A 26,658-nucleotide genomic window follows, 5' to 3' on the forward strand; every position below is an offset into this window, starting at 1 on the left:
CATTTAGCAATCTCTCTATTTAGAGAGCCATCCCTTGTAATGACTACATAGAACAAAAGCAGTCCAGCAAAACTGACCAACACACCTCAGTGTATACAGGGGAATATGACTTTGTCTTGTATTTTAATAGTCAACCATGTGGTCCAGTATCTAGAACAGGTCAGCCATTGTTACAGTTTGTTGTAAGTCCAAACCCCCTATTTGCCCCTCAGAAACCCACCACCCTTCCTGGTTAGCCTGCCACTTTCCTGTAATCTTGACTTTACTTTAGTCTCTCTGTACCAGCATGAACTCTTGTAGCTGAAATGCTCTATATTTAAGAGGACTAGATTTAGGAACTTTTCTATCTCGTGTTACCTGGGTGATAGTTTCAAGTGAATACCTACCAATAATTAACTGCTGAATATTAATAATGTGGGTCTTTTATTTTTAGTTGTCCCTTCTTCACATCTCTTGGAGCTCTTTTATTTCTAGAAGGAGCAGGAATGAATGCTCATTGTCCTCCCACAGCACACTGGCTGTTGTCTATGAGCTCTTGAAAGGCTCAGCCCTTTCCACCAGGAGGGGAGCATCCTGGGAGATGGCACACTCTGGCAACTATCTTTGTGAACTGGCTGCTTTGTCATGGTCCTTTCCAGGGCTCTGTGTCTAGGAATCTGAGAATCCTGACATGTAGAAGTACTTTTCTAAGCACCTTTAATTATTATGGAGTTTCTTTTATATTCTCTTTTTTGCACATTTTTGTTGTAATCAAAGGAAGTTGAAATTAGAGGGGAAGGTCTTAAGCTGCTAAGATATCATTTTTTATTCCCATTTATAAATTATCTAGTGAGGATCTCATCTTGGATTCTGCTTTGTTTATTTCCCATCCAATGGAGCTGTCAAAATCTGTCAGCACACCTCCAAAATCTGTGATTAATGACTGGTGGAGCAGTTCAGCACCTTTTGAAACTAACCATCATTATTTTATTATTTCTCAGTCCTTTGAGAAAATCCAGAATCCTGGCCTAACTAGTATGCATGTGTATGTATGAGTGTATGTATGTAAGTATGCATGTACACCACACACACATGTGTGCATTTGTTGAGTGGGGAATCCTGTGCTCTGAGTAGACAAATGACAGGGAGCTTTGGCAAGGAGAACTTCTGCAAAACGATGCTAGGCTCCCAACTATGCTGCTGCCATGCCTCCCTTTGCTACCTAATAAGGCTAGTGCAGAGTCATGTTCTGGGGGCCTTCCTATGACTAAAATCCAAACAAATGAGAAAAGAATGGGACATTAACATAGCAGGAATTTTGAGGATCAGTCTAGCAACCTAATCTGCCATCTAGTGAACTGTGGGGCTAGGGAAGTGTTGGAGGACTATACCTTGGGAATCCCTTTCTCTTGGGACATCACCTGTTCATGGATCACTTCCTGTTGCATGGGCAGTATTGCTAAGAAAGGGGGCAGAAATCTGATTCTGAGTCAAAGAGAATGCTCAATGAGGTGCTGCTCAGAATTCCACACATTTTTGTGTAAACATTCTTTGTAAATTGTTTATGGTAACTTTGTTTTTACAAAAAGTGTGCTTTTGTGTCCTGTGGAAGGTCTTGGGTGGTATCTCATCGATTGCCATCAGTCTCCTTTTAGCTTTTTAACAAAAGGAAAATCCCTACTGTCCACCATGCTCTCTTAGCCACCTGCTCCTCTCCTATGAGATTTGCATCCTAGATTTGTATGACATTATGAAGACACACAATATCTGAGTAAAGAGGGCCCTGACTCAATTACTCACGGCTTAGTTTTTAATAGGCATATTTGTATGCTGGCCTTGTTCACTGAATTTATCCTCAGCATGACATTTGCTGAGGCCTTTCATTTCTTCAAGTAGAGATTTAGTTTGCAAATGAGGGGAGGAGAGAAGGGAAGTGGGGGAAGTGGGGGAAGGGGGGGAAGTGGGGCACTAGTGAGCCGGGCTGCTCACAGAAATTCACAAGTTGAATTCTTGGTTGGGCTAGATTCCTGCTTTTGAAAGATCAATTCCTGAGGGCAGTGAGAAAGAGCCCCATTCTGTTGGCAGACTCAAAGTCTCTACAAAGCATCCATTTTTTTCTTTCACCAGCTATGGGGAATTTACCATCTCTCTTCCCCCTCCCCCTTTCCCTCCCTCTTCTCTCCCCTCTTGTTCCCCTCTTCTCCCCCCCCTTTCCTCTCTCCTTTTCCCCCTCCTGTCCTCGCCTTTCTCTCCCTCTCCTTCCAGTTAGATCTAGATTAAATCCAATTACACTCAAGTTGAAGGAGTTGGCAAATTCTCTTACACTAGAAATTTGAGGCCAGTTCTGACTTGGTTTTCGGTTTTTTGTTTGGTTTTTTGAGGTGGGTTGTGGCTTGGGCTTTGGTGCACCCGATTTTCTCTTCTAGTTAAGGGGAACTGAAACTTTGGAATCTAATTTTTTTTCTATTTATTTGATATTTGTATTTACTGTGTGCTGAGAATTCTGAGCAAAAGAACAAAGCTCCCTTGGGAAGGTCTGGCATAGGAGAAGCTGCGAAGCAAATGAATTTGCTCCTTTTGTGCGCTGACCAGCCCTTTGTTTGTCATCTTCTCTGTTCAGAGCTTGGAAAGAAGCAACCTTCCCAGAGCTTTCCTCTCCCACCAGCTAAAGTAAAGAAGAGAGTACTTGACTTTCACAGAACTAAGTTGAGATGAGAAAAGCAGTGAAGAAAGAGAAAACAGAAAAGCCTCAGAGGGACAATCTGGGTTTCTGTAGTCCTATGACCAAGTGGCTGAGGCAACTCTTGTATATAAGTTGACCTGCCTTAGTGGAGGAAATTTCTCTCCTGCTAGTTTCTCTATTCAGTGAAATCTCATAATGTCGCAGTTGAAAGGGATTTCAAGACTCTCTTTGACCAAAAACCTTTGCACCATCCTCTTAAGCTGGTCTTCCAGCCACTGCCAGTGACAGAAAATTGTCATTGTATCCCTCAGTGACCCATTGCAGTTGGCGAAAAAGTAGAATTTGTCACAGATAAAGCAAAATGAAGCCAGCTGTTGTAAGATTACTCATGCTAATAGAAGCACACAGTGATACAGGTTATTACAAACTAATATATTTTACCCTGTTTTCCTTTATTAGTGTAGATGAAGGTGAAGGTAGTACCTAGCAGCCTAATGGGGAAGATGGGATATGAATGGCCAGGTATGAACAAGATGCAGACAGGATAAAACAGTGTTGGTCTCTGGTGATTAACTTCTTACACAAGATGGTATTCTAGCTGAGACATGAAGGAAGCCAGGAGACAAACAGGAGGAAGGGTAGAACATTCTAGTCTTGGGGGCCATCCAGTGTCACTGGATCACATAGTATTTTGGGGGCAAGGGGTGGTCAAGGCACTTAAAGATGGGCTTCAAAGACCCAATAAAGTCTTTCATAATTTGATCCTGCAGGCAATCAGGAGCTGTTGGAGTTTTGAGTAGGAGGATGACCTGGTTGGACTTGCAATTACTTAGAAAAATTCATTTGACAGCTGATGAGAGGATGAACTGGAGTGGGAAGGAGCTTGAGGCAGCAGGGAGTCCAACTAGAAGGCATGGACCTGGGGAGTGACAGATTCTAAAGAAAGAAGGGGGCATATGCAAGAGATCAGCCAGGTAGAAACAGCAGGGCTTGGGTTGGATATGAGAGATGAGAGAGAGAGAGAGTGAAAGAGTTGAAGATGATCTCGATATTTGGAGCTCAGGTGACTGGACACAGTGATGGGACGGGGTGGGGGTTGGGAAGGAAGGGGGTGAGCTCCATTTGACATGTCTATTAGGCATTGGAGATCAGGAGGTGAGGTGACTGGGGATTCTAGGGAAAGAAAAAAAACAAGTAGCACACTCATGTTTGAAATCTTTGATTTTAAATTAACTCCAGAGCCAAGGAATCCAAGAACAAACATTCTTGCACAGCTCCTGATAGTTGATCGAGCAATGATAGATCAGACTTAAGCTTGCAGATCTCACCCCTATACCTGACTAGGGGCTGATAATTGATGTGTCCTTGGCTACTTGGAGAAGAAATTTGGGAAAGAATGCAAGAGGAACATTGGGCAATCAAGGGGAAAGAAGGAAGGAGCATGCACACATGTCCAAAGTGTCATGCTTTCATCCTTACTTCCATTTTACCCTCACGGTTGAAATACTATCAGTTCGGCCACTTTTTTAAAACGTTGCTTGCTATCATGGATATGTGGCAGGTGATTAAAAGCAAGCATCAGTTATGAACAATCCATTCTATTTCAGTTAAAAAAATGATCATATACACAATTTAGCAAAATCATAGCTAAATATACCAAACAAGGAGGCAAAATCTTCAGATGTTTTGAATTTAATATGTTTGAGTCAATACCCAGGGCTTCGTCCTATCAGACCACACATGGAATCTCGTGGTCACCTGTAGACATCACATTTTTGGAAGAACATCAGGTATCTGGAGACAATATAGAGATGTGCAACCAGGATAGAGTGGGTTACAAGAGTACATCACACTGGGTATGCTTAACCCAGAGAAGAAAAGGGGCAACACATGGTAGCTGTGTCCATGTAGATAAGGACTGTCATGTGACAAGAGGGACCAACCTTGATTTGCTTGGCCCCAGCAGGGGAATAGGGGATTGAGGGAGTGGGGTCGGGGTTGGGGAGCAGGGAGTTGCAGAAAGGCCAGTTGAAGCTGAGCGGGTCAGACTTGCTAGTCTGTTAGTCTTCTAGTCTTCTACATTTCCCACTGCAACAGGCCAAATGATTATTTATTGAGTCGGGGATTTTGTGCTTAAGTTGTCTGGATATCATTTGATTTTTATGCCATCTTCAATTCTTAACATCTCCCAAATTATCTAAAACAATTGAAGCTTCCATTGGAACAAAGAAAAAGCCAGTTGGGGCTAACCACACTTGCCACATTCCATACTTTTTGCCCCCACCTGCCTTCCCCACTTCCCCTGCTAGCCAAAGCTATGGGTGTGGTTCACCTGAACTCATAATGGTTCTCAGGGCTGTTTTCGTGAAGTTGGAAGGTCATAGTCAGCAATGAATGACAACTTGTGCTTGCTTTGCCTTGCTCTGCTCCTCTTCCTATTTGATTGCACACACCTGGCTTTCTCTACAGAGAACAGGTTCTTGTTTGGTTTGGACTTGAGCTAGATAGCCCAGAAGATTTCCTTCTCATTCTGAGGTGTAGGATTCCCTAGGAAATGCATTGACAAATGATACGCACACTTGGGTTGATTTTGGTGGGGGAACAATTTTAGGCCCCCCCTAAAACTGACTTTTAAAGAAGTTATAGATGCAGCATATAACTTCATATTCTGATTCCATTACCTTCAATGTACTAATAGTTGGTTTTGTAGATTGTTGTACAGATTTGCTTTTACAAATGGAGCAGCTCTGAATCCTTTTTGTGGTGGTGGAGGTGGGGTACTTAGGATTAATGTCTGAGCAAAGACACTTTTGAGTCCACAGGTAGCATCATTTTTATACTTTTATTGATTCTTTCCTATTGATGCTCCCAAGGGAAACGTGACCTTTTAGGGAAAACAAGGGAAGGGGTGGGGTTGGATGGAAGGGAGGCTGGTACTGGCAGTTACATTGATGGAAGCTAGTGCTTGCTTTGTTTTTTTTTTAAATTAGTGCATCTGACTTATGGTTAGGAGGAAAAGCAAAATTGTTATGACTATTTTCACAATTTGAACTTGACCAGAATTCAAAACCCATTTTTGACTCTACATGTTTGAGTGAAGGAAAAACAATAGCTTTAGTTGTCTAGTCCTACTGAGTTTCAGGGTTTCTTTGTCTTGATTACATGGTTGTTTGCTTTTTTCAGCCTTTCCCTGAAAGGAGAAAAAGTAGTTTGAGGTTTCTAGTCATCATTCTCCTGAGATATGAACATTTTTCTTACCTTCTTAACATATACCAGAACACCCCCCCCCCCATATCTACACAGGCATTTATACACACATGTATTCAAACACTGTTTGTTGTCCTTGGTTCTCCAGGATCAATCTGTGACTGATCAGTCCAGTCCAAGCCCAGAATGCTCTCTCACAGGTCAGGTACATATAGTCCATGTGAACGCTGACACAGGACTGCCCAGCAAGGCATACCTTCATCAGAGGGGATACAGTGCTCTCTGAGCAAGAATTGAAGTAGTTCAAAGGAAACAAGAGATACACACACATACATGCATCACTTTACATACCATTACATATATACATAGCTCCACTCAGACCCAAAGCATCATGGTCCCTTTTGTCTTTCCTGAACAGGTCTCTTTAGACAACTGTGTTGAAGTGGGGCGCATCGCCAACACCTACAATCTCACCGAAGTGGACAAATATGTGAACAACTTCATCTTGAAGAACTTCCCTGCCATCCTGAACAGTGGGGAATTTGTTAAGCTCCCCTTTGAACGGCTGGCCTTTGTGCTTTCCAGTAATAGCCTTAAGCACTGCAGTGAGCTCGATCTCTTCAAGGCCGCCTGTCGCTGGCTTCGCTATGACGACCTGCGAATGGAGTTCGCTTCGAAGCTAATGAAGAATATTCGCTTCCCCCTGATGACACCACAAGATCTCATTAATTACGTGCAAACTGTGGACTTTATGAGAACGGACAATACTTGTGTGAATTTGCTTCTCGAAGCCAGCAACTACCAAATGATGCCCTTCATGCAGCCCGTGATGCAGTCAGAGAGGACCGCCATCCGCTCTGACAGTACTCACCTGGTTACCTTGGGAGGAGTCCTGAGACAGCAGCTGGTAGTCAGCAAGGAATTAAGAATGTATGATGAGAAAGCCAACGAATGGAAATCTCTAGCCCCCATGGATGCCCCACGATACCAGCATGGCATCGCAGTTATTGGAAATTTCCTCTATGTTGTTGGCGGCCAGAGTAATTATGACACAAAAGGCAAAACAGCAGTTGACACTGTCTTCAGATTTGATCCTCGTTACAATAAATGGATGCAAGTCTCATCCCTGAATGAAAAGCGTACCTTCTTCCACCTGAGTGCCCTCAAAGGCCATCTGTATGCTGTGGGTGGCCGCAATGCAGCAGGAGAACTGGGTAAGTGAGGTGTGAAAAAGAAGTTGGGTCTCCCTGGACATTGATGTCTAGTTCTAAAGTAACTGTCTTTCCGAAATGAGAAGCCAAAGCATGGAACTAGAGTTTCATTGTAGGAAATTTTTCCCTTTGAGAAGCAGCCAGAAGTAGTAGTATCTCTACTTTACTGGGGTGTTATTTTGATCCCTTGGCTCCATTTCAGACATGGAATCAATCACTAGATTCCATATGAGTTTATTTGTCTCTCATGAGGTAGAGACAACTTGAATGGCGGAGTCATTTCATGCAATTTCAATTGGTGTGAAATTTGACCAGTACCTCAGTTTTCATGTTTTGTACCCCATCCCCACCTTGCTACTTACTAAATGTTTTTTGAACAGGTAAATTCCTCTAGTAGAAGATTGATAGCTATTTTCCCTCCTAGATAGTCTTTGTTACCTTTTGGTAACATTGCAATAAGATAAAGATAAGCTCCTAAATAGATGAAATCGAAGACATTTGCCATGTTCCATGATTTACTTTATGTAATTCACAGCCTTCTGAACAGTTCAGTCAATCTGCACAGTGAATAAAGAACATTTTCTCTTGATGAAAACCAAAATTGGTCTTCTTGCTCTAAGCTGTCCTTGTGCACTGTACTTGATTATGTTGCTTACTTTTTTTTCTTCCTGAGCCATGATTACTTAAGATAACAGTTTAATGTATTGGTGCTTTGGCTGCCTGTAATTAACTATATAAGGTATAATTTTCTTATTCTAAATCAAATTGGAGTAAGAAGTCTTCACAAAAAGGGAATCAGGAAGACTGCAGTTCCTGTTTGGTAAACTCCAAAGCCTGACCCCATAAAACACTTAATTATTGATATGCTGGCCTTTTTTAAAGAAACAAAGGTCAAAGGAAAGAAACAGGGTCAATGACAGGAGTAAAAAAAATATACAGGAAGAATATATGCCAATATATGGCTGGAGACAGCAGCTGGTAGTCAGCAAGGAGTTGAGAATGTAGGATGAGAAATCCCAGTAGTCATTAATGAGTGTAGATGAAGAAATATTGGTTTTATCTCAAGCATTTAATCAGTGAACTGTGTTGGAATATTGTACTAATGAGGTCAACTTGATGTGCCTAGTCTCTGTCCAGTGAGCCTGGCCAGATAGCAGAGAAACTATCCTCCTATCCCAGTTTGTGGTCTGAGCCCTGTCCTCCTGCTTCACAAATGCCTTTGTTTGAAAAGGGCCCTGGGCATGGAACACATGGCCCAGCATGTCTCGTTGCCACTGCCACGTTAGGAAAAAAAAAACATGCCTGTGTACATGGAGGCTGAGGAGTATCTTTTTTCTTTTGTATTATCTTAATTAATTTCATAAGGGAAGTGTGTTAATGGGCACACCTCTTTAGGTGAGAAGGAATATTTTTGCCATAAGTGCTGACTCCCATTCCCTAGCCTCCTTCTCCCTTGGATGTCCTCTCTAAAACCCTTTGAAATCGACATCATTTTCTTTGGTGAAAGCCCACTTGTAAGAGTGCCAGTGCTCCCTCCTCAAACCCAATCTGTACAGAGACAATCCTCCTTTAGAGCAAATTCAGGGACTTCACTGAGTTAGTAATTCCTTTGGTGGAGTCCTTTTAATTGCTCCTTGAGTCCCTCCCTATCTCTAAAAGCAAGATGGAAGCTGGATACCTCAACCAGTTCAATGCAGCAAAGGCATCAATAAGATTCTGTGAGAATAGCAATGGTGCTTCTGCAAGGAAAGCCATGTTCCTCAGAAGGCATCACATGAATACATATCCTAATTTAGGGTTTGTTAATATTACTTCGATGTAATATTTTATATCTATATAAGGTATATGGACTTTGTATGGCTTCAGAACTTTGATCTTCTCCTGAAGAATTCAAAAAGCCATCATTAATTCTTTCCCCCAGTCTCACACGCCAAGTATAGACCATGAGCGTGTTATTTTGAATCAGAATGATAGTTGAGACACAAATAGCTTTTTATAACCTTTATAACCAAAGCACTTTACATACCTTAGCTTGTTTAACACCATTACAACCCTCTGAAGTCAGTATGATGGGTTTTAATATATCCCTATTTTAGAACTGAGGAAGCTGGGGTTTAGGGATGTCAAGTGGGTTGTTTTCTGTGGTCACCCAACTAGTTAGTGTTAGGGTCAGATCTGACCCCAGGTTTTCCCTCCAACTCTCCATTTTATACCATCTCCTATTACCATTCTCAGATGTATATAAGCTAGATTCCAAATTAATCTTATTCCCAGCAGACAGATACACATGTGTGTAAGCAGAATTTTGGGGTTTGGAGGAACCTATTACATCTCCTCATCCAGCTGAAGATTGTCCCAGAATTCCCTTCTTTTATATCCCCAACAAATGGGCAGTCTTCTAGCTGCATCATGAAGGCCTTCAATGAAGAGAAGGAGCACAGTCCCCCCCTCTGATGCAGTCTTCTCTGCTATGAGATAATTCTGTTAAGAAGCTTCTTCTCATGTCTGACCTAAATTGACCTCATTACAAATTGATGTGCTTTAGCTGAGTTACCTGAAGAAAAAGTATCTTTTGTGTTCAGATGGTCTCTGGGTGCTTGAGAGCATTGGAAGCCGCCCCCCCCCCCAGGCCTTTAGAAGAGTTTGGCTCATTTGTGAGTTGTTCCTGAACTGGATTATGGCACCCAAGCCCTGTGCTCTCCTTTTCCCAGAGGGTGTTCTTTTAAATAGGTTGTGTTTGGAGATGTTGAGCTGGCTGGCCAAGAGTCTCAATCGGCTTCAAAGGTCAGAGGCTCAGTCTTGAACCTCATGACCCAGCCAGGGCCAAGCTCTGTGAGTGCTCCAGAAATCACACTGGGGATTCCCACAAGCTAGAACTCTTCCCCTCATCTCTGTTGTTGGAGCTCCATTTGAGTGTGCCCTCTTTTGGGTTTTTTACTCACCTTTCATTTGAGACTCCATGCATTGAGCCTTCAGCTTTGCTAGCAGAATGAGATCCTAAAGGGCCAATTAGACCATTAGGGCCAATTGGAAATTTAGGCATTATTGGGACACTAGCTCTAGTGAGCAAATCCATTTATCTGTTCTCTGTTAGACCTTGTGCCCCAGTTCTCCTGCCACTGGCTAGAGTAGACTCTTGAGAAATAGTTGTGGAATTGGATTGATTAATCTTTCCTTAGGTGAAATTGTTGATACTCTTCCTTTCTCCAGAACAACTATTAGATCCACAATGAAGTATATATCAAACTAATTTAATTAGGTAGTGAAAATCAGCCCTTATTTCCTCCAGAAGATACAGGCAGATGGGTTTTGTTTGTTCTGTGTGACTCATGTCAGCACCTTGTCGTTCTTTTCTAATTCCATCTTTTCACGTGGACAAGTTTAGAGCTAAATACAGAAAATAGCATCCATTATCCACAAGATACCACCAGACACAAGCAGGCAAACTTTCTAAACACTCAGCTCACTATTTTTTCATGTACGCAAACATGCCCATGACCTTCCAGTCATATAAACCTGACCTGACATGTTTACTTGGCCAGTCACCAGCATTTTCATCTTCTTCCTCTGGCCTGAGTTACATAATGCCCAATGAGTTTAAAATTTTGCTAATGACTAGCTGGAGTCTCCATCATCCGGAAGACTAATTTGGCCTATTGGGAAGTAGAAGACCCTCAGATGCCCCTCACCCCCTACCCTGTAAGCAGCATTTGAGAGAGACCCATCCATTCCATGACATAAAAATGCCTCTGTGGTTCCCTTGTCCACCTTTTTATTTTTCCCTCTGACCCCAAAATAGTGCAGCTTGTGGTGCTGAAGGCAAATGAGGCCAGACTCTGGATGGGGATCCCAGTTTGCTTTCATACTGGACTTTGTACAGAGTGGAGCTTAATAAATGTTAGTTGGATTGAATTGAAAACTCTTCTAAGAGCCCCTTACCCCCCCACCTCCCATCAACCTTCTTGCCACCCCTTTGTTCCAGGGTCTTGGCTTTCAGCTCGCTTAGAGTCCTTTAGGGTAGGCAGTCCTTGACATCTCACCCCCCTTCCCCCATGGAAGCCCTATTCACTTGAAGGGGCTAGGTAAATGAGTCATACTGGAAACAACCCTTTCCCTTGCCAGTCTGCAAACATATCATTGTTGGATCACCTATGTCGATTGCCCCCTCTGGCTCTTGTAGGTGGGTGTGCAGTGCTCCATTATCATGCTAGCACTCAAAAGACTAATCTGGAGCAATCACATTATGCCTGCTCTCTTATGTGTGCTTGGCAGTCGCCCTTCCACTCCTTCTCCCCTAGTCTTGATGCTGGCACCAGGAGCTCTCCCATCAGGCTGATGGGTAAGTAGTATACCAGACAAGTCTTGAATCAGGTGCGTGACTCTCTGGAGTTTAATAGGTCCTTCATTCATCAAGGGAATCTGGTGTTGAGAAAGCCATTGGAAGTGAAATGAATGAAGAGGATTCAGAAAAAAATAACAGAGGATGCTGGATCATTGGAAGAAGATTCACCCCCTAAATTTTTCATGTAAAGCTGAACAAAAGGTCAATTAGCCACTTTGCAGATGCAGGCCAGAAACCTTATCAGAAGAATCCCTGACCAAAACAATAACACTTGTCCTAATGGTGACTCAGTCCCAATGGTGGCATGGCATTCTTGGTATTGCTGATATGTAAATGGATTAGAAGAGAACTTTCAGAGAGAGACATGAAGAGACAGAGTGAACTCAGCTTTCCAGACTTGAGATTCATCTCTCTCACAAGGACATCCTCTTTCTTTCTGTTTATTAATAAGATGTTCATAATGATATTGCCATGGTGATAGGAGAGGTACTGAGTCTCCATTCCTGCTGCAAATCAAATAAGAAGAAAAGCATCTCTGTTGTAGTAAGATTACTATAGATTGGATATAAGGAAGGGCTTGTTTCCATACCAGTATAGATTACAAAAATGTGGAATTTTTCCTCTTAGAAATCACAGAGTTCAAGATAGAACCAGACTTCTGGAAGAGGATAGGTGAGAGATGATTTGGGACTTCCCTTTCTATCTTCTTCATTTGGGGCTGGTCTTTCTTATCAAACTGCCTTTTTCACTTGTACAAATCCATCCCATTAATTTCGCTGATGCCGTGTAGTCATCAATATACTGGGCCCTCCTTCTGTAAGTGTAGTAAGCGGAGAGAATGCAGTGCACAGACAACTGGTCTTGGAGTCCATAAGACTTGTGTTCAAATCTTGCCTCACCTATTTATCAGCTGTGTGACTCTGCGTAGGCAAGTCACTGTATTTCTCTGGGCCTCAGTTTTCTCTTCTGTAAAATTAAATGCCTGGACTTAGGCCTCAAAGGGCCGTTCTAGCTCTAAGTCTGTCCTCCTATAACTCAGTGGCATTTGTGTTTATTGGACAGCCCAAAGTCAGACACTTGGGAGATAGACAGAAGAAACAGTTATTGATGATAACATTCACTATGCGGTCTTCAGGGAGATGGCAGTTTGTACTTGGCCTTGGCCATGGAACTACTTTCTATTCTTGGACAGATGGGTACAAAATGCTGCAATTTAGTGAAGCAGCAAGGGTTGGAGGACTGGATGGGGTAGGCTGGGCTGGGCTGGGCCGGGCCGGGCCGGGCCGGGCCAAGCCAGTTGAGTTGTGGACTCGGAGGCGTTTTGCAAGTCACCGATGCAGTCTCAGCTGATGCTGCTCTGGGTGTCAGTCTGGGGCCCTGGTAATACTTTGGTCCACCTTAGAATGAGGTCTTTTGATATAAGATTGGGTTGATTAACTCTCTTCTCTCAACCATTAAATTGTGGGTGGGGAGGCCAAAAATTCTACTTTCTAGAAAATTCCTATAAGGTTCCAATATATGGTGTCATGATGTGTGTGTATGATGATCTGTGATCATCTGGACAAAGATTTCAAAACTCTTAACAAAGAATAAGGAAGCCAGTAGGGGTAGTTGAGCCCAACGCAACAGTGTGGCAAGCGATATGCCAACGAGGCCATTAAGTGTCTGTGCCAGAGATCCAAAGGGTAATAATATAACTTGATTCTCAATGTTCCCTGGACTGTAAGGTTTCTTAACATGTACAATCTGAAAAGGAGAGGGATATCAGCATGTGTGCCTATAAGGCACAAGACAAGAGGGTGCCAGGCCTCTGCCATCCAGACATAGAAGTCTTTTGTTACCTGAGTTTTGGGTCCCAAGTGGCTGTGATCTTACCTCCTCCCTGCTTTATATGCAAGTGAGGTCTTGCTTTGGGTCAGAATGGTGCCCTGCCCATCTCTCCTTTAGAGTTGCTCATCCTGCCTTGCCTGGCTTGAAGGTTTTTTAATGAGTTTCTGGTCAGTTCTCTGAAACATTTTGTGTTCAAGTGAAGTTCCTTATTGTGAGAGAAAATGTACTAGTCTCATCCTGCCCTTGACTTTGGTCTTTCAAATTTTGCCTCTAATCATCTTCAAGTCACAAGTATCCAATTGATTCCAAAGGTAGGGTCAGTGACTTTTTTCTCGATGCCCATAGGCAAACACTTGAGTTCCATATGTCCCTGGTGTCCTTTTTGTAATTTGCATTTGAACTGATCCAGTAGGCTTTTGAAGTTCATCCTGGCCACCTTGAAAGCCTGTTTGGTATTGCTTAGCCTTTAATACTTGCTTAGGTAGAGGCTGTCTAAGTAAGAGGAATAGAGAAGTCCTTTTTAATCCTGATGATTTTTAAGGGCCCTCCCCCACACCTGTCAATACATTTTTATACCAAGTAAGTGACAAGACATGACAGAGGCATGTAAGATTATTAAATGAATAAATTTTGCCTTCCATGTTATGTATTGGCTGTTAAAATAGAGTACCAAATAGAGAGAGAATGATGAGAACTCTCTTCCCAGTCCAACACTTGTGTGAACTAGCTCTAGGACACGAGAAAATCACTTAATCTCTCTGGGACTCAGCTGGAAATGAGGAGTTTGGCCTAGGGGACTAGATGATCTCCAAGGACTCTCCCAACTTCAATGAGTCGATCTAAATTATTCATGTGATATTTGGCATTATCATAAGATCCTTTTCAAGGGACCTCTCATGCATAGTCAGTGTGTTTCTGGTGTGTGTGTGTGAGTGTGTGTGTGTGTGTGTGTGTGTATGAGAGTGTGTGTGTGAGAGAGAGAGAGAGAGAGAGAGAGAGAGAGAGAGAGAGCAGCCAACTATTATTCTTGTAAGAAATGACTTGATTATATGAGTTGAGGTTTTAAAATGATCTTGTATTCTTCTCACACCAGCCACAGTGGAGTGTTACAACCCAAGGATGAATGAATGGACCTATGTGGCGAAGATGAATGAGCCTCACTATGGCCATGCTGGTACTGTGTATGGAGGGATGATGTATATTTCAGGTAAAGTAAATTCTACTTATCCATAAGTGAGAATCACACAGTCTTAAGGCTCTGAAGAAAATTAGACCACCACCTCTCCATTCTCCATGCTTATATGTGATAATGGAGAAGTCAACAATAATGTATCTGCTTTGGAGAGGTATTTTTATCTTTAATTTTGAATATACTTGCTTAGGATTTGTGAACACTGGAAGCAAACTGTTTTATGTCATAAAAAGAAACTTCAAGTTTTCAAATTCTCCATTCCCCAGCTCACTACTGCCCACCAAAAAATGGACAGCATCCTCTCCCACATGGAATGATTAGATCCCTACTGAAATGGCAGCAAACTACACTCTTATTGTGTCAATGAGGATTCGAGTCTGTAAGGGAAGGAGCCTAGTTAGGATTTGGAAATAAAATTTGTTGGCAACATTTCTGCCATTGATAATCAGAGGCTGCTAGTAGGGATTTTCCCTGCTAGTCAATGAAATTGGACTATTTCGATTCCATTTCAAATACTCTCTACCAGGGGAGAGTGTTGGCATTTTGTGAGGATCTTATTGAGGCATTAAGACTGCTGAGTAAGTGGACTGGGAAGGGAAAAAAGGGAAAAGGGAGAGAACTAAACTTTGAGAAAAGGAAAGATCTGCAGGGAATGGTGAATGGCCAGGTGTCTTAATGGCCTGACAGGTTCCAGTGCTTTGGAAGAAGCACTGAGGTATGCAGAAGTCCTGACCTCAAATCATACCTCTGCTACTTCCCTTCTTGGAGATCCCAAGCCACTTGCTACCCTTGCAGTTCTAAAACAAGGGAGTTGTCTTAGATCGAGATTATTAAACATTAACTCTTAAAGCATATTGACTTAGAAAACCACAAGTTCCCATTAACTCGGTTGTATTCCATTTTTCTGTATTTTGTTTAGCCATTTCCCAATTACATTGGAATCTGGTTCACTCCTATGGCAAGATTTATACCTTTGGCTTAGATATTTGCTGAGCTTCCTTCTAGTTCCAAATCCTGTGTTCTTTGGGTTGTCTTGGGGAACTTTGACTTTTGCTGTGAGGTCAAAGAGAGCTGGACCTTTCTTGACTCAGTTGTTGTCTGGCTGTCCCCTTGCTGGCTAGTCCCTTTCTCCAGCCTGGGGACCAACTATTGATGCTTGAGAAAATGACTTAATAGGGGCCCCCAAATTATTTTGTCCCTATTGACCTCTTACAAACAGCCCTCTGCCCAGGCCTCACTGGGGCACTTCCTATACTGGTAATAACTTGTTCTCCCTTCATTTGTTTGAGAAGCATTGTGTTAGATACCCAAACCACTCTTCTGAACCCTTTTAGAGGACTCTTTTCTCTCCATTCTGAGGGGTTGAAGATCCCAGTTGGGACCTCTGAGGCCCAGACTTTAGTGGCAGTGGGTTCCGATGCTTCGATCAACCAGCTTTTCTTCCCCTTGCTAAGGGCTGTTGTCAGCCAGATCAGGAGATGATCCCCATTGATAACTCTTTGGATGAGCTGCAATTAGTTGTATCATTAGAGTCAGGCAAGGCAGGTAAGTAGTTAGTATCTATGAGTGCACTTGAAGAAGAGAACAGGGTATGGTGGGCCCACTGAGAAATCCCCCACTGGACATGTTCAGTTCACATTTAGCCCCAAATGGCTATGTCTCTGAGAGTTTCAAATGCTTCAACTCCATCAGCATGAGCTCATTGAACTAGGACCTCAGGTTGTTTTAATCTTTGTAGAATTTTGTCACAATTAGTACATCATTAGTAATTGGTTAGGAATAAGGCATGGATCAATACCACCCCTTTCCTGCACTCTAAAAGCAGACATGGTCTCTGGATTAGATTGGCAAGGGAATTCTATAGGAGAAAGAAGAGGGAGCCATCCATACACAGCCCAGCTGTGCTTTTCTGCCACCTGGTGTGGGCTTGTTGGATGGTATTTGAGTGGGTGATTTGGGAGTTGAGGGTTTTTTTTTTCAGAAAATTGATTGGGCTATGTTTTAGGTAGGGGGGATGGATGAGGAGCATATGGCAGAATAGTGGCACTGAGATACCCTTCCTGCCACCACCTCCTGCAAAATGCTTCTTTGAGACATCTGCCAGGCCTTGGGCTGGTGTGTCTTTGTGATAGAGCTGTGTTGGCCTGATCAGAGGCATGCTTCTTAGCCTCTGGATGTGTCCATTATCCATAACATGTCTTGGCCCCATTTGGCCTTGTATTCAGGGCAGAGTTGTCTAAGTGAAATGGGAAATCTGTCAGGACAGTGCTTTCTCTTCCCCAGGAGTTTCTCTGTAATTTGAGATAATGAATGAATGTGAAAAATTTCTGTGGCTTTCTCTAAACAGACATGAATGATATCTGTGTGTTGGCTCCAACTGGATCACCCCTAATTCCGATGGAACACCATGGAGTTGTCCCCAGGCTGCAGAAAGCACAGTGTAGGAAAACCTCAGTGGCTAGCAGTGCTTGGGGACATGAAGGTTCGAGGGCAAAGCAGAATCTGCGTTATGCCCATGAACCACGCAGAAGTTCTTGGTTGCCTGGTAGTCTTGCAGGACCTCTGAATCGCCATACTGTACATCACAGATTGCTGGAAAAGGCCTCGACATTTGACCGTAATGTGGTATAAGTCTTTGCTGTTCCTGTGAGGCTCTGGCAGCAAGTCTATGGCTGTGGAATTACTGATGGTGGTTTGCTTTGTTGGCACTTGGCCTCTTCTGCCAGTGAAGTACAGGGAAGCAAAAAGGAATGATTCATGGGGCCAGGTGCATTCTGGGCATGATCTTGATTGAGTATATCAATTAGATAGATCTATAAAAAGAATTATTAACCCCCCTCTAAGACTTTCCATCCCTAGGTGCAGCTCTCTAGGGCCCTACCCACAGGATGGGTACTCAAGGTCAATGAAAACAGCAGCTCTTTTGGAGTAATCAGAAAGTGAGCTGTAGTGAGTTGAACTCCCTCAACCCCCTGTGCTGGCCGCTTCTATGTTCTCCACAACTAAAGGCATAAGAGTACATATTTGAAATCACTAATGCCATTTAGTCTAGTGAGCATTGAGGGCCCAAAGTCTATGCCAAACGAATAATATCCAAACAGGATTCTTGGTAGTTGGAGTCAGGTTAATTGAGGTTTTCTTTCCCATGTACGTTCATGTGCTTTCTTCAGAATTGTCCATGTTTAGACATCCCCAGGATCGATCACATTCTATTAATGATTCTGTTTCAAATCTGAGGCAGGCAAGTGAGCATTGTCAAAACTCCTTTTGTAGTTGGAAAGAGCAGATTCTCTTCTGCACCCAAATAACCAAGGTCACAGCCTCCTTCTTGACACACTAGCAGCATCTACTTTTTGTTTTTTGGCTTTTTGTGGCCTACGTCAGTACTTTGAGCATCTGGCATTATCAGAGTTTCCCCACTGGCGCCATATGTAGAGATTGTTCAGAGTCATTTCCCCTAGTTTGTGAATTGATTTGGTCTTCCTTACTCCTGAGCATTAGGGGGTAGGGTGGAGCAGATGCTGCCCACTCTCATTGGACCGCTCATGAAATCAGCCAAGGGTAAGGAGCTAGTCTAGCGTTGGCATTGCAGATGATGCTCAGAGGAGGAGAAGGTCAAAAGCTCTTTGTCGCTGGCCTCCACTCTTTGGCTACAGATCAGTTTCTAAGCAACTCAATTCCCTTTGCCGGGACGATTGGAAACTGCTATGTCAAGGAAGTGGAGAAAAGAGGTACATGGTTGGGTTTCTTTTTTTACAAGATGAAATGCTAATTTCTTCCATTTGTAGATTGGGCCACCTTTCAAACCAGAGCACAGTTTGGTCTCTGCAGCAAGCATGTTTGACCTAAATTTATATCAGGGTGGTGTAGGCAGTTTGGGCTAGCAGAAAGATGATTAACTTTGGAGCCATATCCTTCCTCAACTGTTTACTAGTTGTGTGCCCCTGGGTAAGACACCTCTCCTGTCTCTCAGTCTGATTGATGGATACAATGATGCTGATGCTTCCTTCCGAGCACCTTCTGCACTGAATGTGAGTGTTCACACACTAAGTGCAACCTGCACACTCAATTCCTCTTTTTTTCACTCTTCAGGAGGAATAACTCATGACACTTTCCAAAAAGAGCTCATGTGCTTTGACCCCGACACAGACAAGTGGACTCAGAAAGCTCCCATGACCACAGTCAGAGGCCTGCACTGCATGTGTACCGTTGGAGACAAGCTCTACGTGATTGGTGGAAACCACTTTAGAGGAACCAGTGATTATGATGATGTTCTCAGCTGTGAATACTACTCGCCAGCCCTTGATCAGTGGACTCCAATTGCTGCTATGTTAAGAGGGCAGAGTGATGTTGGGGTTGCTGTGTTTGAAAATAAAATCTATGTGGTGGGTGGGTACTCCTGGAACAACCGCTGTATGGTAGAGATAGTTCAGAAATATGATCCAGAAAAGGATGAGTGGCACAAAGTTTTTGACCTCCCTGAATCTCTGGGTGGTATTCGAGCTTGCACCCTCACTGTTTTTCCTCCCGAAGACACCACAGTGTCTCCTTCTCGAGAGTCCCCTCTGTCAGCCCCTTAAAAGCCACACTGCAGGCTTGCAGATGGCCATTGTCCTCTCTGGGGCTAGGACTGGGGTCGGGGCTGCTCTTCTTCTTTTTGTTGCTCTTGTTCTTAAGTAGTATATGTTAGGGCTTTCCTCCAGCACTTGGTCCTCTGACTGGCAAACAACCAGCGTTGATGTTATTCGTGATGTTTGTTTATCGTAGAATGTTTTATCTGTGGTTAACAAAAGCAACCTGAACACATGTATTCATCAGAGCCAAATGTTGAACCAATGAAAAAGCAAGATCTTGTATTTCAACTGTTTTGCTTCTGTGGATCCCTCCTTCGTACATCAGTGGGGTAACTGGGAAGTATGGGATCAGCTAAGCCCAGCCTGTCCCCTTGATAGTGGGATGTTGTCTCTCATGTGTAACCGCATCTTTTGTGCTTTAAGATTGAAAGATGTTTGCTTCTGGTTTTTTGATTGCAAGGGAGATCATTTGGATGAGCTGCCTCCTTCTGTTTGCAAAGTACTGTGGCCATCCATATTTCTCTCTCTCTCTCTCTCTCTCTCTCTCTCTCTCTCTCTCTCTCTCTCATGCTTTTGCTCTCGCTCTCTTGCTCAGGCCACCTGACTGGGTGGAGTATATTCCAACCACAAAATGTTGCTTAGACAGACTGGAAAATTGCTTGAAAAAATACACTTCCAGAAATTCATATGGCCTCATCCCCAAGACGGGGCTCTAGGCTGCCATTGCAAGCATCAGTGCCCACCTTTTTTCATATCAACACAAGACATTCTACGTTTTAAAAATTGAATAGTATTTCAAATAAATATGAATGTTTTAAAAATATTCTTTTAAGTTACAATTTCCATTTTTACCAATTGGTAATCCCAAGCCCATAGTCCAGCCATAATAAATTTCAGGGGATAAGTGCTGGAAGAATCTTCATCTTGGGCAGATCCATTTCCCCTGGCCTTATTGTCCCTTTGGTCCCCATAGATTCTCCTTGTTCTCCTTGATTGTTGATGTAACTTTATATATTCCATGTCCTTTCCACAGTCACTGTTAAAAGGTTATTTAGCACAAGATACGTTTTGAGCAAGAGAGCTGCTTTTTCTCTGTGAACTCAGACTTCATGTTTTATCTTTTGTTCAATAAATCTTTTAATGTCATTGTGGTCTGAGGCACATCATTACTTCCCAGGCAGCATTATTGCAGTATGAGAGAGAGAGAGAGAGAGAGAGAGAGAGTGTGTGTGTGTGTGTGTGTGTGTGTGTGTGTGTGTGTGAGAGAGAGAGAGAGAGAGAGAGAGAGAGAGAGAGAGAGAGAGAGAGATTGTAGGGCACAGAGAATGGTGGTAGAATCTCAAGTTACTTAGAGGTCATCTTGGGGAGGGCATATTGGGATATTCATTCAGGCAAAGAAAAGGAGGCCTAGTGTACTTTTAAGAAGGATCCAGAATACATGCCACTATGTGACTGTGTAGGGTGAACATTTGACAGATGAACTATTCTCCAGTCCCACAAAAGAGCACCCAAGCAACAGGAAGAGTAAATTTAGACATCAGAAACATCTTCACCTCATCCAGATCTAAAAAGTTGGAGTGATTTTGCAAAACCAAGGATGTAGCCATTTTAACTACATTCCTTTCCATTAGGAAGGGGATGGACAAGATGACCGGCCCAGTGGTTCTCAGTACAGATACTATTGCAGTGAATGGTTTGGTCGGATTAGTCCTGGAGTGATTCTGAGCCAATTTAGAGCATCACAGTCCCTTTGGAAGGGGACTCTTGGCGATGCAGAAGTCAGGTGGCCTCGCACTGGAGCAAAGTAGTAGAAACACAAGAGTGAGCTTGTTGGGGAAGAGACATTGGAAAGACTGATGGGGAGGCTGACCTAGTTGCCCCCTGGGCAGTGCTTGGAGTCCCTTAGCTCACCTAACTTGCCCTATTAGCTTGGAGGACACAAGATGTAGTTCTTTGTATACCTAACTAATAGACAGCCTTGTTGGAAAAGGGGCAGATTTACTCATAGGGACAGTCCCAGTCGGAGCATTCAAGAATTTCCCTTTAACATGCCTGTACTCAGAGTGTATGTTGCTAAAAATAAGCTGTTAACATCTCTGTAATTCAATTAATGTTTTACCTACAGGTGCTATTATTGAACAGTTATATCATCTGGGAGAAAGCCAGGGATTTTCTTAGAAGTTAAATCATCCATCATTCTGGTCAAACTGATTGACAATGAATTCCTGCTTGCCAAACTGAAGTTGCTGAAAGGCAGCTGGAGAATCTATTTTGATTTGATTGAGTTAGAATGCCATTGGTCTAGAATATTCCTCCCTCCTTGGTCCAGGTTATAGAACGATCAGGGTTGGGAAAAGATTGCAGAACAGTTGGTCTCTTTCCTTCCTCCAGTTGTGTGTGTGATCTGGAAAGAGAAGCCCATATTATGAAAATGATCCTTAACTTCAAGGAGTACTTGAAAAATGTTGCTGTGTGTAATCCTTCTTGGGGAATTACTAAGAGAATTTCCTCATTAATAGTGTAGGATAGCTTGTTCCACAGAGTAAATGTGGATCATTGGGTTTCATTCCAAAATGCAACACCCTTTTTCATTGCAAAGGCTTATGTGCCTCATTTCCTTCATGAGCTTTTTTTCCCGGAAGAGGAAGCAACCTGGGCCCCAGGTTGGAAAGATTGGTGCTAGAAATATTGGCCCTCTGCATATAATCTTACTCGGTTTTGGCTTTTCTACATCTAGATGTCCAGGCAGCTGCAGACTTCCACTTGAAACCCTTTGGATAGGTTTGTCACCTTATCCAACAGGGAGCACAGGAAGAATCTGGGCAGGCTGTTAGTCTTCAGGAAGTTGGGCCATGCCAATGCATTACTGGAAGAATGAGAACCGTTAGCCAAGATGTGGTCACTGGAAAACCTCTCTCCATTGATGAAGCTTGCAATGACGAGGTCTTGGGGAATTGCCATGGCCTCCCATGTCAACCCCTTGAAGTCATCTGGGGATGAGCTCAGACCTTAGCTGGGCTGGCTCTTGGCACAAAGCCAGGTTATAATAATAAACCCCCCATTTCCAAAGCACATTTTTTTTTCTTTTATTTATTTTGAGTTTTACAATTTTCCCCCTATCTTCCTTCCCTCCCCCCCTACCCATTACAGAAGGCAGTCTGTTAGTCTTTACATTATTTCCATGGTATATATTGATCTTAGTTGAATGTGATGAGAGAAAAATCATAAAGTATAAGAGACAGCAGAATTACATAGTAAGATAACAGGGTTCCCCCCACAAATTAAAGGTAATAGTCCTTGGTCTTCGTTCAAACCCCACAATTCTTTCTCTGGATACAGATGTTATTCCCCATTGCAGAGAGCCCCAAATTGTCCCTGATTGTTGCACTGGTGAAATGAGTGAGTCCATCAATGTTGATCATCACCCCCATGTTGCTGTTAGGGTGTACACTGTTTTTCTGGTTCTGCTCATCTCGCTCAGCATCAGTTCATGCAAATCCCTCCAGGCCTCCCTGAATTCCCATCTGTCCTGGTTTCTAATAGAACCATAGTGTTCCATCACATACATAGACCACAGTTTGCTAAGCCATTCCCCAATTGAAGGAAATTTACTGGATTTCCAATTCTTTGACACCACAAACAGGACTGCTATGAATATTTTTGTACAAGTGATTTTTTAAATTTTTTTTCATCATCTCTTCAGGGTATAGAGCCAGTAGTTGTATTGCTGGATCAAAGGGCATGCACATTTTATTGCCCTTTGGGCATAATTACAAACTGCTCTCCAGAGAGGTTAGATGAGTTCACAGCTCCAACAATATAATAGTGTCCCAGATTTCCCACATTCCTTCCAACAATTATCATTGTCCTTTCTGGTCATATTGGGCAGTCTGAGAGGTGTGAGGTAGTACCTCAGAGATGCTTTAATTTCCATTTCTCTAATAAGTAATGATTTGGAGCAGTTTTTCATATGACTGGATTGCTTGGGTTTACTCATTTGTAAATTGTCTTTGCATATCTTTTGACAAAAGCACATTTCTAAAACACAAATCTTTGAAGAAGTAATGGTGTCTCCTTTCTACAGAAGAAGGAACTAAGGCTTGCAAAAGTTGAAGGGAACTTCTGGCATCACACAGATACTGAATATTTGAAGCTGGATCCAAATCTTAGTCTTCTAAGTTAAAATTTAGCTCTTTTCCCACTAAACCATCTTGCCTTGCCCACCCTTGATCACTGTATAAAGCTGACACTGGAAATGAAACTGGAATACATTCACTGTATAATAAGACAAAAGGGAACTGGACTTGAGATTAATTGCAGATAACTATTCTGGTTTCTGCACGTTTAGGCTCTAGTGGTCAGTTTATCCAGTTAACCAATCCCACTTGTGCTCAACTCATGCCAAGACGTTTGATCTGAAAAAACAACAGGAAAATAAAAGCAGTGGATGGTACCACCTCTCAGTGAAGAGGAACCCTTCCCTTGCCTCTTTGTTAGAAATTTCCTTCCTGAAGATGAGAACGAGTTCATTTGCTGGTATGGTTCTCCCAGCAGCCCTGTGAGGTAGGGAGTGTGGAGGTATCATTCCCTTTTAATAGGGAAGGAAGTTAGAGGTTAGAGAAGTGATGCAATTTGCTCAAGGTCGTAGAACCTGTGTCAGAGAAAGCATTCAGACCTAGGGTTCCCCTGATCTAGTGCTTTTAGGAGCAACACAGGGAAAGGGACCCCTGGGGAAGTCCACACAGATTAAGGGAAAGCAATAGCCTTAACACCAAACAGCTAAATAACAACAGTACCTGCTCTGGGAGACATGGGTCTCTGGAAAGGGCTGTAGTGAGGTGAGATGGGCAGCATCTCAGATCCCAGAAGAAGCCGTTGACTGACACTCTTCTCTCTCTTCCCTCCCCCAATCTTGAGAATACCAAACACAGGCAGGACCAGCCTTCATCGTTGCCTCTGAGGAACCTAGATTCAAACAAAGGATTCAGTCAAGTGCAGTAGAGCAAGTCAGAGGACTTCCCTACCAGACCTCCCCTTCCTGCAACTGCTGTCTTACACCTTCCTCTCCTCTATGTAGTCTGCAATCCAGTGACACTGGCTTGCTTGCTTTTCTTTCCAGACCACAAGCCATTTCCCTTCTTAAATGAGCATGCATACAGGCCTACACATTGCATCCTTCGAGTTGACAAGAAACTCCTTGAGGGCAGGGCTCATTTCATTTTGTCTTATATCCATTTGTACCTACAGAAGATGCCAAATGCCTGGTACCAGAGTGGACACTCAAAAAATTCTTCTTTGGATTAATACAGGAAGAGAATGACAAATGGTACCCGGCAACATCTCCTTGCAAAATAGTGAAAAGTGACATGAGAGGGATGAGACTGCAGTAAACGTAGGATGAGACCCAATAAGTCATATTGTCCCAAGAGCATTTTTAATTTGATTTTTTCAATGAACAACGTTCTATTTTCTCTCCCAACCTTCTCCCTCACACTGAAAAAAAAAACAAGTCCCCATAACAAATACCCAAAATGGAGCAAAAGAAATCCTCCCCGTGGCGACATAATTTGTAAGCTAGTGACACTGGCCTCCTGACTGTTCTTGTCCAAGACCCTTCGTCTCTCGACTATGGGCATTTTCCCTGGCTATTTCTTAAGCCTGGATTCCTGTCCTCACCCTCACTTCCTGAATTTCCTGGCCTCCTTGGCTTTCTTCAAGCCCTAGCTAAAATCTTACTTTTCCCCTTGAAGCCTTTTCTAATCTTCCTCAATTCACGTGTCTTCCCTGTATTATTCAAACTTGATCCTCTCCAGAGAATGTTTGCACATAGGTGTTTTAATTAAAGATTTTGAGTTTTGCAATTTTACCCCCAATCTTACTTCCCTTCCCCCACCCCCACAGAAAGCAATTTGTTAGTCTTTACTTTGATTCCATGTTGTACATTAATCCAAATTGAGTGTGATGAGAGAGAAATCATATTCTTAAGGAGGAAACAAAGTATGAGACAGCAAAATCAGACAATAAGATAGCAGGTTTTTTCCTAAATTAAAGGCAATAGTCTTTCGTCTTTGTTCAAACTCCATGGCTCTTTCTCTGGATACAGATGGTATTCTTCATTGCAGATACCCCAAATTGTCCCTGGTTGTTGCACTGATGGAATGAGCGAGTCCATCCAGGTTGGTCATCACCCCCATGTTGCTGTGAGGGTGTACAGTATTCTGGTTCTGCTCATCTTACTCAGCATCAGTTCATGCAAATTGTACACAGATGTTTTACATGCTGTCTTCCACATTAGACTGAAGGTCTCAAGAGCAGAGACTGGTTTTTTTGCCTTTTTTTATCTCCACAGCTCAGCCTGGTGTCTGGCTTGCAGTTGGTCTTTAATCAATGTTTAATGACTGACTGACCATCCCCTCTCTCTGAGGAAGCAGATAACATGCTTTAACATAGGTCATTTGGAATCATGGTTGGTCAAAGTTCCAATCATAGATACAGCTCGAGTACCATAGATGTTCGTCTTTACACTGTTAGTATTTTTTAATTGAAATATTTTTAAGGTTTCCAATTACATGCAAAGGTCATTATCAACATTCATCCATTTGCAAGTTTCTGAGTTCCACATTTTTCTACCACCCTGCCTTCCCTCCCCTCCCCTCTTCCCATGGTGGTGTGAACATTAGTCAAAGTTGTACATGCACAGCTGCATTCAACATATTTCTATTCTATTCATGTTATGAAAGAGGAATTAGAACTAAGGGGGGAAAACCAAGAGAAAGAAACAACATAAAAGAAGTTTTTAAAAAAGTGAATATAATATGCTTTGCCTTGCTTTCAGATTCCATACTTTGTTCTCTGGATGTGGATGGCATTTGCCATAACAGATCTTTCAGGATTGTTCTTGATCTCTGGACTGCTGAGAGGAGCTGCCTCCATCCTAGTGGATTGTCTCATAGTGTTGTAGTTAATATGTAATATGTAGAGTGCTTTTTCACATTTCACTCAGCATCAGTTCATGTAAGTCTTTTCAGGCTTTTCCAAAGGCTGGCCCTCCCATGATTTCTTTCAGACCAATAGTATTTCATAACATTCATATACCATGACTTATTCTGCCATTCCCCCAATGGATGGGCATCCCCTCAGTTTCCAATTCTTTGCCACTACCAAAAAACAACCTGCTATGAATATTCTTGTACATGTGGGTCTTACCCCCTTTTTATGATTTTTTTCAGGATACAGACCTAGTAGTGCTATTGCTGGATCAAAGGATATGCATAGTTTTATTGTCCTTCGGACACAGTTCCAAATTGTTCTCCAGAATGGATGGATCAGCTCACAACTCCACCAAAAATGCATTATATACTGTTAGTATTAAGGACATTGTTTTAGTACAAGAACATTTTGAGATGCTCCACACCTTTGCACAGACTCTGTACTACTTTCCATACCTGGAATGCCCACCCTCTTCACCTAGGCCTTTTGGAATCCTTGGTTTCCTCCAAGGTCCACCTCAAGTACCATCTTCTACATGTAACCTGATGCTCTCTCAGTTATTGTCCCCCCCCAACAGTAAGTTTGTTTAGATTTTGTATTTAATTGACTGTATATTTGCTCTTTATCCCTGAATGGAATGGAAGCTTCTT

General features: G+C 42.7%; 1 protein-coding gene across 1 annotated transcript in view; it reads left to right on the forward strand.

Moving 5' to 3' along the window:
* The window catches only part of LOC141497509 (kelch-like protein 13), a 37,681-nt gene extending 17,512 nt beyond the window's left edge, over positions 1-20,169 (forward strand). The window contains exons 4-6 of the mRNA XM_074200162.1: positions 6,288-7,083; positions 14,346-14,459; positions 18,537-20,169. Of these exons, the coding sequence (XP_074056263.1) occupies positions 6,288-7,083; positions 14,346-14,459; positions 18,537-19,024 (1,398 nt within the window). The 3' untranslated portion in view covers positions 19,025-20,169. The remainder of the gene's footprint in view (positions 1-6,287; positions 7,084-14,345; positions 14,460-18,536) is intronic.
* Positions 20,170-26,658: the final 6,489 nt, after the last annotated feature.

The sequence above is a fragment of the Macrotis lagotis genome, chromosome X (assembly GCF_037893015.1).
Source record: "Macrotis lagotis isolate mMagLag1 chromosome X, bilby.v1.9.chrom.fasta, whole genome shotgun sequence".
Classification (NCBI taxonomy): domain Eukaryota; kingdom Metazoa; phylum Chordata; class Mammalia; order Peramelemorphia; family Peramelidae; genus Macrotis; species Macrotis lagotis.